This window comes from Leishmania donovani, chromosome 11 (genome assembly GCF_000227135.1).
Source record: "Leishmania donovani BPK282A1 complete genome, chromosome 11".
NCBI classification, from domain to species: Eukaryota; Euglenozoa; class Kinetoplastea; order Trypanosomatida; family Trypanosomatidae; genus Leishmania; species Leishmania donovani.
In genome coordinates this window covers 192,551-206,290 of record NC_018238.1, presented here as the reverse complement: position 1 = coordinate 206,290, position 13,740 = coordinate 192,551, and the positions used below count along the sequence as shown (strand labels likewise).

Below are 13,740 nucleotides of genomic sequence, written 5' to 3'. Positions count from 1 at the left end.
CGGGCCCTGGATGGCGCTGCGTCGGGGCGGCCTGTGACCGTGCACGCGCCTGTGCCGTCCATGTGATGGGCGGGGTGTGTGCGCGACCCGAGCGTATCCCACGCCCGGCCCTCACGCTGCCTACTGGTGGGTGGGCCCGGGTGCCGCCGCGAGGGATGCACGACGTGGCGACCCGCCTGCTGTGCGCGGCTGCGAGGCGACCTGCGGGGCGGGAGGTGGGCAGTGCTCCGATGACTGAGTCGGCGCATTGCTGCACCGCGTGTCTGGCGCTGCTTCGCACCGCGCGATGGGGGCGTGTGACATGCCTGGTAGAGTGAAGTTTTACTGATTGTGCGCTAGGACGTTCGTGTTAAATGACCGTATTTTGCCTTGGGAGCACTGTCGACCGGGATGAAGGAGTCGATGCAGTAATATGTGATGTTTCATTTCTCTTCTTCAATTAGTCGAAAAACTGAACGAGGGCTTTGTGCATGCAGCGTGGTTGCGTGGCTTGCGAGTTCGCGAAGTAGAGCTGAATGCTCTCTTCTGTGAAAGCTTTTTGTTTGAGTGTCAAGCGTGAGAACGCGCATGGGTGAGAGGCAGCCCTTGAAGGAGATCTGGGTTGACATCTTGCTAGTGTGTCGAAAGAGCTAAGCAGCTAAAACGGGTAAAAAGGGGACGATTTTCGACTGTGCGAGCAAAGTCATAGATCTTGGGAGGTCGTGGCGTGGAGCATGTGTGTATCATGTGACCTCGTTTCTTCAAGGGTTGAGAAAAAAGAGAAAACGACTGATGCGCTGTGTGTTGTCAGGAGTGAAAGCAGAACTGATCGAGTGGCGGTATTCTCCTTTTCTAATGGTCAACTTAGATGCGTGGCGAAGCTGAAAGTTCCTATGTGAAAGTCGAGGCAGAAAAATGTTTAGTTTTCTCCCTTATGCCCCACTGGTAGAAAAGAAGCTCCCACACGTACATCACTTTTGCTGCAAAAGCAGACCTGGCGTTGCCAAGCCATTCGTGCTCTCTTTGCTCTATGATGCCGTTAGCGGTGAGTGAAGCGCTGGAATATTTCTTCAGCAACCCGCTCTACTGCTTCTCATAAGAGTGCAAAAAAAAAAAGATTGTTGTGCACCTGTTGCTTTGCTGCTGCGAAGAAAAAAAATGGAATGCTATCTCTCTCACATTCGATTTCCTCTATTCTACTGAAACTGCATGTTGCCATTTGATGAAAATGCAATCAACAGTGCTGCTCTTTTTTTCCTGTAAAAGAAACCAACATGCTAAACGTCAATGCGAAAGCGTTCGTTCCTCCGGGGGTGATTGAAGGGGCACCTCCGAGCTTCCATACAATTGGCTGGTACCGATACCGACTGAGCGTTCCGGTTGAGAGAAAGATGAGCGTTGTTCAAGAAGATCGGTACTTGAACAGTATTTCCTCACTTTTGTCACTTAAGTATCTCTACGCCGAACGTGGTGGATTGGATGACGACTCACTGCAGTACTTTCTTAACGGGCAGTTTATGGTGTCGAGCAATATCCCGTCAAATGGCGACGAAGAGCATGTTTCGTCGGGTTTTTTGCTTTCACGGTCTATCTTGACGCTATACACGGAACTTACCGCTGTCGCACATTTAAATGATTCTCGCGGTCTTCTCGTGCACCTAGATTTACCAACTGAATTCAACGGCGACGTCGCCATTTTTCTGGCAAACGCCTGGGAAGCATTTTTTGCGGCCGTTTCGGAAAATGCTAGCGTGTCAGCAATCGGCTACAGTCGATCGGTGGTTGGCATGGGCGGAATTCAGACGAACGGGACATACCGGCACTATTTTTTCGCAGCGTGCACTTCACCTGAATCGCTAGAGGTGGTGGTTGGGGGCATCATGTCTGAGTCTCCTGTTTCCGTTGCGCGCATTGTGCGCATGAAATCGGTGGTGCCGTACCTCTGCAGTCCTCATTTGCAGCTAGGCGTCATGATCACTGTCGGTGAGGAGGCGAAGCTTAGTGCAATAAAGGATCGGCGAGCCGATTTTTCACTGGAAATGAAGTATCGGGCAGACGATTTTTTCGAGGCGTGGAAGGCGCTGCGCGACGTCGAGACGCAACTCTTGGAGATACTCAACGGAGATGTAAAGTGGGACCGAATTCACGTTTTGCACCTGCACGTTGATCCGGCAGCGAGCGAGAACCCAGTTACCATTCCGCTTTGGGACATAATTTGGTATATTGGACTTTTGTGTGATGATTGTAGCGCTAGCGTCATTGGAGTTTCATTTTCTACCTCCTCTCTCGATGCGGCGACGAGAGAATTGCTGAGTCGCAACAAAAGCGCACCGTTTTATGTGTGCAGCAATCTTGACGCAATGCTGGCCGCAGATTTGTCACTTGACACAAACCACACATATTACGGGGGCGTTCCTTCGCATGTGAAGAAAGTTCTGCCGTGCTGGGCTTGGGCATCAGCCGCTAGCGCAATGGAACTATGGCAACGTGTTCGAAAACATCTTTCTCCAGTTCAGATGTTGACGCGCATGTCATTTGCGGACGCTGCAGACAGTTTTGCGCGAGGTACGTACACGGTTCACCGAAAAGCTGTGGGAACGCCTGTTGTTGTTGGAACAGATGCAAAGGGCAACATTTTCGGGTTCGACGTTGCCCATCACAGCGTCTTTGGCCTTCCCCTCTGTTTTGGTGGAGCCGTAGATCCGGTGATTAATTGTGTGTTCAAAGGCACGGTTTCCCCTTCGTATCGAAGCAGCCTGGATTATCGCATCATCATAGACGACGTTTTGCTTTTCAAAGGCAAGGAGACCAAAGGCATCCCGTTTGCTGAACGCATGCGCATGCTGAACAGTGTTGGAATTGAGGACGAAAGCACATGGCCGCACGCCCATCCTGCGCACATTGTTATTCTTAAAGCAGAATGTCTTCCGTTAGATTCCTCCAAGAAACTCGTCGATACCCCAGTCTTCGATCACAGCAATATGGGCCTCGTGTTTACACCATCGATACAGCTGGATGACGATTCGGTATTTCCCACGTTCGTCTGGCTCCCTCCAACGTCCCTCACTGTGCGTTTTTCGGTCGAAAAAGTTGTGGTCGCAAACGAAATGAACGAGGGTTTTGACCGCGCTTACCTTGGGGTCTCTTCCAACAGCGTCCACAACAGGATAATCATCCCCTACGAAGGCGAATTCGCAGATTATCAGAGGGAGGCGTACCCCACGCTGGCTGTGGGTTCAATTGTAGAATGTCTGCTTCGCCGTGCCGACGATGGCGCTCACTGGTGGGATGTTTTGCAGGACTTTGACGCCGCCGAAAACTGCGAGGCAGACTCATTTGATCACGTTGATGAGCTTGTTCATAGCCCTGGCGTGACGCAGGACGAGATGCTGTGGCTTTTGAAGGCGCCTTCTTATCAGTGCGAACGGTGCCACAAGGTGAACGACGTGGGGAGGCGGAATAGTAGGCACAATGCGTACTGGTGCAAGAACTGCTGGATCGAGACGGGCCACGGCGATTGCATGTACTGCGGGCGTGCTTTTGCGCTGGGCATGCTGGACGGCACCAGCAATCTTTTCTACTGTGAAGAGTGCTGGAGGGCGTTTTCGACCTTCAACACGGACGCTGAAATCGGCTATCACGTGCCACCGCCGCCAAACGCGACTTTCACACAGCAGGTGACCACCCGATGTGTATCTCTCTTGATCGATCTGATGAATCCGAAGACGCCGTCGAACGATGTTTTGGATTTGTGTTGTGGCGGGTCTGTTGTGCGTAAGTGGATGCGCAATAAGACCTTGCGCTATGTGGGCATCGATCTGAAGCGCAGCGTGGTTGATGCGACAACGAGCGTCATTTCCAGCTCGAAGGAAATGCCAACTGAGGCACGCTACGACGTCATCTGCGGCGATGTGTTTTCCGAAGACTTTTGGATGAGCACCATTGTGAAAATCCACCCCCGACAGTTTCATGTCATCAACTGTTTCGCTGGGCTTCACCACGCGTTTTGCAGCGAGGAAAAGGCGCGTCATTTTTTGGGCAGCATCGCAAACGCCCTGGTTCCTGGTGGTACCTTTCTCGGTATGTTTATCGACGCTAGCGTTCTTTTTGCGAAGGGAAAGAAGTACGCAAATAGCATCATGAAGGCGGGATGGTCCGTCGACTCTGTTCCTCGCATCGGTCACACTTTCCAGTTCACCACCAACAACGGACCAATGCGTGACGTGAACGTCATTCCCATTGATTTCTTGATAGCGGTGGCCTCGGAGTATGGGCTTCATGCAGTTTCCGAGGCTTACTTGACGTTTCGCGAGCTGATTGAGAAGGATCCCAGCTGGACCAAGGTTCCTTCCGCGGATGAGAAGGAGTACCTGTGCGCGCGGCGAACATTTGCATTCAAGAAAGAGAGCAACGAGCTGGCACCGTTCTCGCCTGCACGCAAATCAGATACTGCTTGAAGTGCTGAACGCCATCCGCTGGGGGAGGTTGCTGCTTTGGCTTTTTCTTTTTGCTTTGCTCGTTCGCCGCTGATGATCAAAGCGCAGCGGCGGGGGCCCAGTTACGCAAGACGGCTTGTTTTGCTTTCTTTTCTTGGTCCTTCTCTCCAGCACACATACCACTGAGCCCTATGACTTACGGTAGCTTTTTTCTTCTTTTTCAGCTCTCCACCTTTTTTTTGTGTGACTGGTTCTCTCTTCTTTTGTTCTCGTTACGGAAGTCTGTGAGGTACGCTCTGATTGATAATTGTTTTTCTTTAATCTGGAGTGAGGACTCAAGAAGGCTTACTTAAGAGTTACTTGAAAAGAGGAGCAAGCACGCAGATTCGCTGAATTTTGCGGCCGCACGCTCTTAATTATCAAATGGATACTAAACACTGGCACGCATTGTTCAACTCTCTCCGCCGTGTTGTGCCGTGCGTCCTCACTATTCACACCATCATCACCGTTTTTCCTTGTTTATTAAAACCTACAAGATTAAGTAACCCTTTTCTAGAAAGCGAAGCAAATCGTACAAATTAGCAGGGGCAAATACGACGACGCTGCTGCGCGTCATGGCGATCGCCGTGCGATTGTCCAGATACTTTCATCCCTTCAAACCAGCCTTCAGTAAGCTCCTGCCGCAGCTTTGATGAGGTCGGAGGCGTGGGTCCGTGCAGTTCATTCGCTGCGGTAGCGCGAAATGGAGGGGAGAGGATGTGTCACATATGCTTCTCTTACTACTTCATCAGACCACTTTTCAACTACTTGCTTCCTCTTGTGCTTTACACATCATTTGCCCTTGGGATGAGAATCACGACCGTCTGGTGTCTTGCGTATCTAGTCATCTGCATCGCCGGAGCGTTTTCGCTGAAGCCGAGCGCTTTTTTTTCTTTGTCTCCCGCGCACTGCGCATCTAATAGCTCTTTCACACAGTCCGGCAGCACGTCGCCATGCCTCCGAAAGGTTTGTTCAAGTCCGCGGCAAAGGCTCAGAGGGCAAAAGCCAAGAAGGAAAGGCAGCTGCTCGAGGCGCGTATGAGGGAGTGCTACGAAAAATGTGCTGAGGCCCGAGGATATCTAGAACCGACAGGTCGTAGCGCGGAGCCAAACTTCACCAAGGCCAAAACGGCACTGGATGCTGCCATTGAGGCATACGACGCAAGCTCGCTTGCGTTCTTCCTGCTCGGGCAATGGAACCGAATGCAGGGAATGTACAAGGAAGCGATCGAGTGCTACTCTCACGCGCTGGACTTGGAGCCAACAAACGTGCAGGCTCTTGAATGGCGCGCAAACTGCTTCCAAACCTTGCACGATTACCTGCACGCCATCGAAGACAATACTAGTATTATCTCGCTAGATCCAGAAAACGATCATGCGTACAACATGCGCGGTCTTTGTGTTCTGCAGAGCAGCGTACCGGGGTTGCGCTTGCGCTCCGTTCATTTTGAGTCCTGCGTGCGTGACTTTAGCGCCGCGGTCCGCCTCAACGAGGCCAACTACTACGCTATGGCAAACTTGGGCAAGGCGTACGAGGTCCAAGGCCACTTGGAGAAGGCGATCGAGTGCTACGGAAAGGCGCTCGACAGTAGTGAAGGCTATGCCTACGCGAGGTTTCGCCGTGGGTGCACAGCGTTGCACATGGCGGAGAGGTCAATTCTGCGGCGAGAGGAGAGCGAAGGGAGTTCTGACAGCGACGCGCCGGAGGCATCTGCCGACGCGGCGAAGGCAGTGCATGGCAGCTCAACCCAACACATGACAGAAGCGGCCTCCTCGACTATTAGTCGAGTCCCTGGCGGCGCGACGACTCTCAAGGAGGTGAAGGCCGAGGTGCGCCAGCAAATTGAGGAGGAGGAGGAAGCGCAGAAGGCAGCGAAGCTGTTGAAGCTGGCTGATGGCGATTTCACTATGTTGCTAGACCGCAGCCCGGAGGCAAAGATACTCACGGCGGATGCGACCGTGGTGCTGAACATCGGCATTTGCGCACTTTTGAGCAAGAACATCAACAGGGCGGAGGAGCATCTGAAGCTCGCTCAGGAGATCGTGGCAAAGAGACCGGGCCTTGTCGAGGAGGGGGAGGCGCCGCCGCTTGAAAACATGGACACCTTCAACAGCGTACTGGCTATTCGGTTGAATGAGCTGCAGAAGTTGAAAGACATGGCGAGATCCGCGGCATGATATCGCGTATACGCCCTTTTTCTGCGCACATGTACAGATGTAAAATACCGTTTTGTTCTTTGGAGCGTGCTACATGGTGCTGAGGGTTTCATTTTCCCCAATGGTGCGCCTAGTGGTGCCCTATGGGCTTCGCCTTGATGCGAAGGCGAAGCTTGGCGATGCGGCGACACCCTCGCACATACGAAGTGGGGAGGACCCCGGTGAGTCGGGTTATGCGTGTTACAACCTACGTCAAGATAACGTACGCTGCGGCAAAACGCACACTCCCTTGAGTAGCTTACGAGGGGCCGGGCGGACTTGAGTCGATATTTGCGCACGCGGTGCTCGCATCTCGTCAGACGACAATGCGCACGCGTGCCAGTCATGGAATGACTAGCAATGGGCGGTGAGTGAAAACTCTGTTTCCTCGGGCACCTTTGTCCTGTTATAAATTATGACTCCCTCTCTCTATCCTTGCCCCTCTATGTGCGCCTCATTACATCGATTATAAACGCAAAAGCAAACCACACGCACCATAGCACACAAGACTCAGTATCGTTCATAGTGTGATGCTGTACGTTTCTATCCCATTAGTCGCTTTTGTTCATTTCTAGTAGAGCACGTTCGCCCCAGCATGCTTCGCTCTACGCTGACGAGGCGGAGTGGCTTCAGCGTGAAGGAGCTTTACCCGTATGGGGTGCCGAGGCGCACATTTCCGTACCGCGAGCATCAGAAGCAAATCAGCTTGGCGCCTACCGCAGGCGGGTTTTATGTAACCAAGCACGCCCTCGGCTGGCCGTTTCAAATCCCGTTTGAGTGGCTCTTCTACCGCTCGTCTGTGGCCTTCTTTGTATTCTGCGTAGCGTATGATATGCTCTTTGGCCTTCCACACCCATTTATGAAGGAAGTGCCGCCGGGAACGCCACATCACTTTTTCTTCGGTAATGCGGGTGGCACCCCGCACCATTTGTGGCAGTACCAAGACGGCTGGACGGTGCCGAACATGTCTGGTGGCCGGCGCTGGTTCGATTAGTATGCTCTCGCAGTCCACGCTTGTCGAGTGAAACAGTTACGTTCAGAGGTGTGGACCACATCGAGGAGAACGCAAAAGGAGACAAGCACCGCTACGATTTTGTACCACCCAATAGTTTGCAGTCACTTACATCATGCAAGTGGGAGAAGAGCTGGAGGCCTGCTTTTCACTTTCGCCTAGAACTGCTTAGCACATTTATAACGGCTACTACCTGGTTCTGTCATGCTAGCTCTCCATACCCCCATCTCCTTTTCCTTTTCTTCGTTAGCGGTATGCTCTTTGTGTGACAGGTACTCTGAAAACAAAAAACAAGAACAATCAAAGAAACAGACGAAGAGCATTTTATTGGCCCATCGACCCTTTCCTGTGTGTGCGCTTGCGGCATTGGAGGGTGCTCGGTGGAAAATGAACAACTCACCTTTTTCCCTCTCAAACGCGCTTGCTCTCCCTCCTTTAACGCGAAGGAGTGTAAGTACATATGATGTCCCTCACCAGCTGATATATATATGTGTGTGTGTGTGTGTGGGAGGGGGTGTATGACAACTGTCCCTCTTTTTTCTTTGCCACCTTTCTCTTCCTTTTCCTTTCCGTGTCTTTGGCGCCGTCGTAGCTTCGTCGTCTTTTTCACACATGTGCGGTTGTGTCGCAGTGGATCGAGCGTCACGTTAGCTTTACCCACTTCTCTCTTCTGGACACACACACACACACACACAGGCGAGAGCATACAACTACACGCGTATGCGCTCTTCTTCCAGCTACTCTTGCAAACCTCAGTGGGCACACTTTGCGATCTCTTCGTTTATTACCGCTTAGTTGCCCCCTTCCATTTTGCCGCTCCGCTCGCCTTTTTCTCCCCCTCCCCCCACACACATCAGCACTTCGCCCGCTGTCTTTTTTCTCTCACAATTTTTATCCCTTGTTTCTCATTGTTTGCGCTGGTTCGCGTATGTGTTCACGATGGTGCAACACGCAGCGACGCTGAGTGTGCCGTGTCGTTACGCTAGCCTAGTTTCTCCCCCTGATTTGTCTCCCGCTCTTTGGTTTGTTCTTTTCTATGTGTTACACTATAGCCTCTGTTAAGTTCCCTTTTGCTCAAGTCCTTTGAGACTGTTTTACTGTGTTTACTTCTGTGCTCTTCTTCTCACCCTCCCTGTCCTTCGGCTATGGTATTGCCGCTTTTATTCTTTTTTTTTTCATGAGGTGAAGTCTCCATGTGTTTGCCTTTACCCTTTCTGGCGGTCCTATTTTTTCTTTGAAAGCACGACTCGTTGCTCATGTTGAATGCTTCTCTCCTTGCATATTCCTCATGCCAGAGAGCACTCTAGCCCTCTTCTGTCGCATGTTTCTCCCTTAGAGAAAAAACGATTTCCATATCTCCGCGCGCTTCTACGCAGTTCTCGCGATCCACATGCGTACACGAAGGCACGCACGAACAAACATACAGCGCGGTCACCTGTCTCTTGATGTGCTTTTGGCATGGGGCTTCGCCAGCGCCGACAAAGGCGCTCCAGCTCCACTGGCGATCAAGCGGGGTGATACGCCCAACCCGTCACCGATAAGCAGCGAACGCCACGCTGCCTTTCGGCGGCCCAAAGAGGGCCTGAGGAGCGCACCGCGTGGCATATAAGCGGTGAGCCCCGCGCTTCGGGAGAAAGACCACCCCCCGCACGACACAGAACGGGCTCGTCAGGAATATCGTTCTACAAATGGTAGATCTTGACGCGGCGCGCCACGGCGCAACCCAAGGGGGGGCCGCGTACCAGGCGATGATGTCGACCCAAAAAGGGATCCGGCGCGGAATGGCCGAGTCACAGCAAAAAAAAGGAACGAGGCGCCACCTGTCTTCCGAGATGTGTTGCTCCCGATGGCGAGTGGGCCGCCAGGGATGCTCTGAATCGCGCTTCTTCTGGCCTGGAAGACGGCGCCGTGATGGGATGATCTTTCGAGGATGACGGAGCGGACCAATGTTTCTTGAGGGAGGGGGGCAGCACAGTCATTCCTAGCTTCGGTGCGGTGGCAAGCATCAGTTGCACACTCTCTCTCCCGCCGAGCCTTTAGTCGTCGTGGCGGGTGGCCTGAAACCCGCCATTGCAGAGTACTTGCGACGCAAGTGCGGCAGGAGAGAAACCCTGCGCTTCAACCTTGCGACCGCGGGAGTTTGGGAGTTGTCACGGCCGCTGTGCTCCCGGTGACAGCGTAATCAAACGCCGGGCGCTGACGCACTTCACGGCGCAGATGATGGGAGCGGGACTCCCTTTGAACCTCGCCTTGGCGCTGGCACGCCACTGTTGGCTGACCAAGGCTTGCAAAGAGCGGCCGAAACAGGTTCACGCCGCTCTTCCCCGTGCATGTCCGTATGGAAATGCATGCACGTTTGTACATCACCCTTGGCTACTACGCTCTCTCTATCCCGCAGCGCACTTCTTACGCGGTACGGGGCAGAAAAAGTGGTAGCCAGGCGACGAGGATGTTCTAACTTTTATCTTATCTGCCCCACGCTCTCTCTCTGTTATTCTGTATACACATATATACATTTTCTCCGGTGCGCACCGCTGCTTTTCTTGCTGTTTTTTCACATAGACGTCTTTTTCCTCTCTGCACCCTTTCAGAGACGAAAACAAAAAGAAGGAAAAGGTGTGAAAAAGCATCAACTGATTCTCTTGTTGTTTTCTTTTTTTTTTTCGTGTCTGTGTGTATGCTCAGCCCTCCTCCTCTGCTGTTTTTCTTTTTTCGTACATCCGCACAGACGCTTGAGTTTACATTGATGGCACTACATTCGCCCAAGTCTATCTTGCTTTCTTCTCGCGTGCTTGATTTCTTTCCTGGTCTCACCGAATGTGAAGCAAGGGTGGTGGAGCGAAGGAAACGTCTACACAAATAGGTGCAAACAAGCGAGATAGTGACAGGGCTGGATGGGCCACCATGTCGATTGCCTTTGTAGGAGTTTCTGCGGTGCCGCCCTTGGAGAGGCAGAAGCAGAGGCTGGCAAACATGGACCCCTCTGTGTACGCGGTCTTCGAAGAGTGCCGGTACAAAAGTCTGCTTGCCATCTGCCATCTGGGCCGAATCATAGATGCTGCCATGCGTGGGCTTGACGAATCGACACAAGTGCCCGCTTCACAGCCGTGCGAAGACACAAGCCACCACGATTGTGCCCTTCGGAGCGCAGCGAATGCAGACAGGGAGGAGCCTGTCGGACGTCCAATAGCGGATCCCACCATCAGCCGTGGTAGCAATGAGGATCTACCCCTCTTCATACCTTTGATGGACGACAATTCGGACGTCTCATTCTGCTCCATGTTGCACGTAGAGGCGGAGAGTAGCTCCAACGCAAGTGGTCTGGGGTACTTGTCCGAGAACGCCGCGAAGGAGCGAAGCAAGCAGAGCACAGACATGAAAGCCACCTCTCACGCCGCTCTCGGAAACAGGGAGCGTGACGTTGCCCTTTTTCCCCACCTCAACGGCCACTGGGAATGCGGCATCTTTGGCGGGAAACGGGTGTACATCGATACTGGTGGCTTGTACCTCGGCCGCGGTGCGACCGCGTTGGTTTACGAGGGGTGGATGGTTGTCACGGACGCGATGGACGGCAGCGAGGTGTGCCTCGCCAAGGTTCCGGTCGCAATCAAGGAGGTCACTTACAATGCGAAAGATAGAAGGCTGCACGACTTGTACGAGCTGGCGGTGAATCTGCGCTTGAATATGGTGCATCCTGGAATAGTGCACAGCTACTACGCAGGCACGTACATGCCACGCCTAGCTGGCTTCCGCAGTGCAGAGAAGGCGATGGTGTACGCGCACCTAGTGTTGGCGCGCAGTGTCACAGGGAGTGTTGCAGATGTGCTGAAGCGCAGTGGTCCATTTCCAGAGTCGGAAATCAAGCGGTGCATGGCGGAGATATTGTCGGCGCTCCAGTGCGTTCACGAGGACCACAACTGCGTTCACAACGACGTAAAACCGCACAACATTCTCATCTTCGACGACTCTAGTGCCTACTACGCTGAGTTCAAGTATCAAATCATTGACTTGACCGATATTGCCCCGGCTACACCCATCGAAGACGTTCTGCGGGATCTTGCCGCCGAAAGGAAACAGCAACAGAATATTTTCTCGGAGAGGGGTACGGTTATGTACATGTCCCCAGAGAGCTGCCTGGGGCTGGGGACACTGACAAGCAACGATGTATGGTCGCTCGGCATCACGGCGTTCCACATGGCAACGGGAACGTTGCCTTGGAGGCCACTGGAGCGGCAGTATCCCAGTATGATCCTGAACGGGTACCGTCGAAAGTTCACATTGCGGAGTCTAGTTGACATGCATGTCAACGACGCATTTGGAGCTTCTGGTTCTTGTTACCCGACTGGAACGGACAACCCTCTGCATGCTGACAGCGACGGTAAGCCGCGTGCCAGATTTCACGCCAGCAGCGCACCTGGCTCGAGGGCCACCGGTGGGGCCAGTTGCACAAGCCAAGTGTTCCGCGACCAGTACAAGGGCTTTGGGCCAATCCTTGACATGCTGGACGAGGTGAGCGTCTCAAGTGAATTCCGTAGCTTTTTGGAGCAGTGTCTCACTGAGAACCCAGTCAAGCGCCCAACATGCCGCCAACTGAGAAGCCATCCATTTGTGAAGGACGTGACGGTGGCGTCGCAACACTGACGTCTCCCCATGGCTGTGCACGCGCACTGCCGTTGAGCATTTCCCTTTTCTTTTTCTCTTTTCCTTTGCAGGCCCTCTTCGCTCTATATTCGTTTTTCATTTTTTTAATTGTTTCTCAAAGGTACTGTCCTCTCTGAGTCTTTCTTCATCCCCCCACGTCGCCGCGCCACTCATCTCTGCCGTTTCCCGTCGCCAATGGTGAGCCGACGCGCACGTATCTCTCGTTTTGGAGGTTAACTGCCCTCGTAGAGTTATACAAGGGAGAGCAAAGGGTGCGAGGGACGTGAGTGACACTGATTGCTCACCCCGCGTCGGCCGCGCAGATGGCGCACTGAGGTTATCTGTTGGGCTCGCTCGGCGGCTTGTACGGCCGTGGAGTACCGCTGATGATTGTCAGTCTCCGAGTGCGCAACAGCCATTTGAGCTGACTGGCAACGTGGTTAAAACGGGAGTGGGGTGCCGCTCGTTGCTAGTCCTTTATGACTGCACCTGCGGTACCTCTTTTTCATTTCCTTTCTAGCGGTGGGCATGAATGCTCTGCAATTATACTCGTCGCAGATATGATTTCTTAAAAGGGAGAAGCAATGAAGTTTTGGACAGCCAAAATCGGTTGCGTGCGTGGCTTGTGCGACATTTAGAGGGGGATGCAGCGAAAAGGGGGAGAGGATTGAAGTCAATGCACCCACTTGCGCCGGTCATTTGTTTTTTTTTATTGTTTGGCTTTGCTTATGCGTGTGTGTATTCTTCATCCGCGCCTCACTATTCCCCCTTCCCTCAACGCATGAACTTTATAACCTGCTCGTTTTTCTTCTCGTCTTTTTTCGTGTGCGCCCTAATGCTGGGGGGGGGGGCATCTCCGTGCGTGGCATCTCAGGGTCCACCGCGCACCTTCTCTTTTGGGGGGCCGAGCAGCCCCCCCCCCCCTCCCCCTTCCCTCTCGCTCTATCCTTGCCAGTGCTGAACAGCCCCTGGTGGTGACAGGGCCAAGCATCTATGGCGTAGGGGTGGCCAGAGCGATGTATCCCCACGGATGCCGGCGGCCGGGCCCTGGATGGCGCTGCGTCGGGGCGACCTGTGACCGTGCACGCGCCTGTGCCGTCCATGTGATGGGCGGGGTGTGTGCGCGACCCGAGCGTATCCCACGCCCGGCCCTCACGCTGCCTACTGGTGGGTGGGCCCGGGTGCCGCCGCGAGGGATGCACGACGTGGCGACCCGCCTGCTGTGCGCGGCTGCGAGGCGACCTGCGGGGCGGGAGGTGGGCAGTGCTCCGATGACTGAGTCGGCGCATTGCTGCGCCGCGTGTCTGGCGCTGCTTCGCACCGCGCGATGGGGGCGTGTGGCCGGCCGGGTGTGGAGTGGGGAGTGTAAGTCGTGTTGTACGGCAGAGAAACGCACACGCAAAAGAAAAATCTCTTCGTGTGCGTGTGCGTCACCGGA

The 13,740-nt window shown here is 53.6% G+C and overlaps 4 protein-coding genes across 4 annotated transcripts; all 4 read left to right on the top strand.

Annotated features, from left to right (window-relative positions):
- Positions 1 to 1,253: 1,253 nt before the first annotated feature.
- LDBPK_110590 (hypothetical protein, conserved) lies at positions 1,254 to 4,436 on the top strand (the record flags this gene model as incomplete). Its single annotated transcript, XM_003858987.1, has 1 exon — positions 1,254 to 4,436. The coding sequence occupies one exon, from the start codon at positions 1,254 to 1,256 to the stop codon at positions 4,434 to 4,436; it is 3,183 nt and encodes a 1,060-aa protein (XP_003859035.1).
- Positions 4,437 to 5,407: 971 nt separating this feature from the next.
- Positions 5,408 to 6,631, top strand: LDBPK_110580 (tetratricopeptide repeat (TPR) protein; the record flags this gene model as incomplete). The annotated part of the gene is made up of 1 exon (XM_003858986.1): positions 5,408 to 6,631. The coding sequence occupies one exon, from the start codon at positions 5,408 to 5,410 to the stop codon at positions 6,629 to 6,631; it is 1,224 nt and encodes a 407-aa protein (XP_003859034.1).
- Positions 6,632 to 7,244: 613 nt separating this feature from the next.
- LDBPK_110570 (hypothetical protein, conserved) lies at positions 7,245 to 7,643 on the top strand (the record flags this gene model as incomplete). Its single annotated transcript, XM_003858985.1, has 1 exon — positions 7,245 to 7,643. The coding sequence occupies one exon, from the start codon at positions 7,245 to 7,247 to the stop codon at positions 7,641 to 7,643; it is 399 nt and encodes a 132-aa protein (XP_003859033.1).
- A 2,922-nt stretch (positions 7,644 to 10,565) lies between these two features.
- Positions 10,566 to 12,302, top strand: LDBPK_110560 (protein kinase, putative; the record flags this gene model as incomplete). The annotated part of the gene is made up of 1 exon (XM_003858984.1): positions 10,566 to 12,302. One exon carries the CDS (start codon positions 10,566 to 10,568, stop codon positions 12,300 to 12,302), a length of 1,737 nt encoding a protein of 578 aa, XP_003859032.1.
- Between the last annotated feature and the right edge of the window lie 1,438 nt (positions 12,303 to 13,740).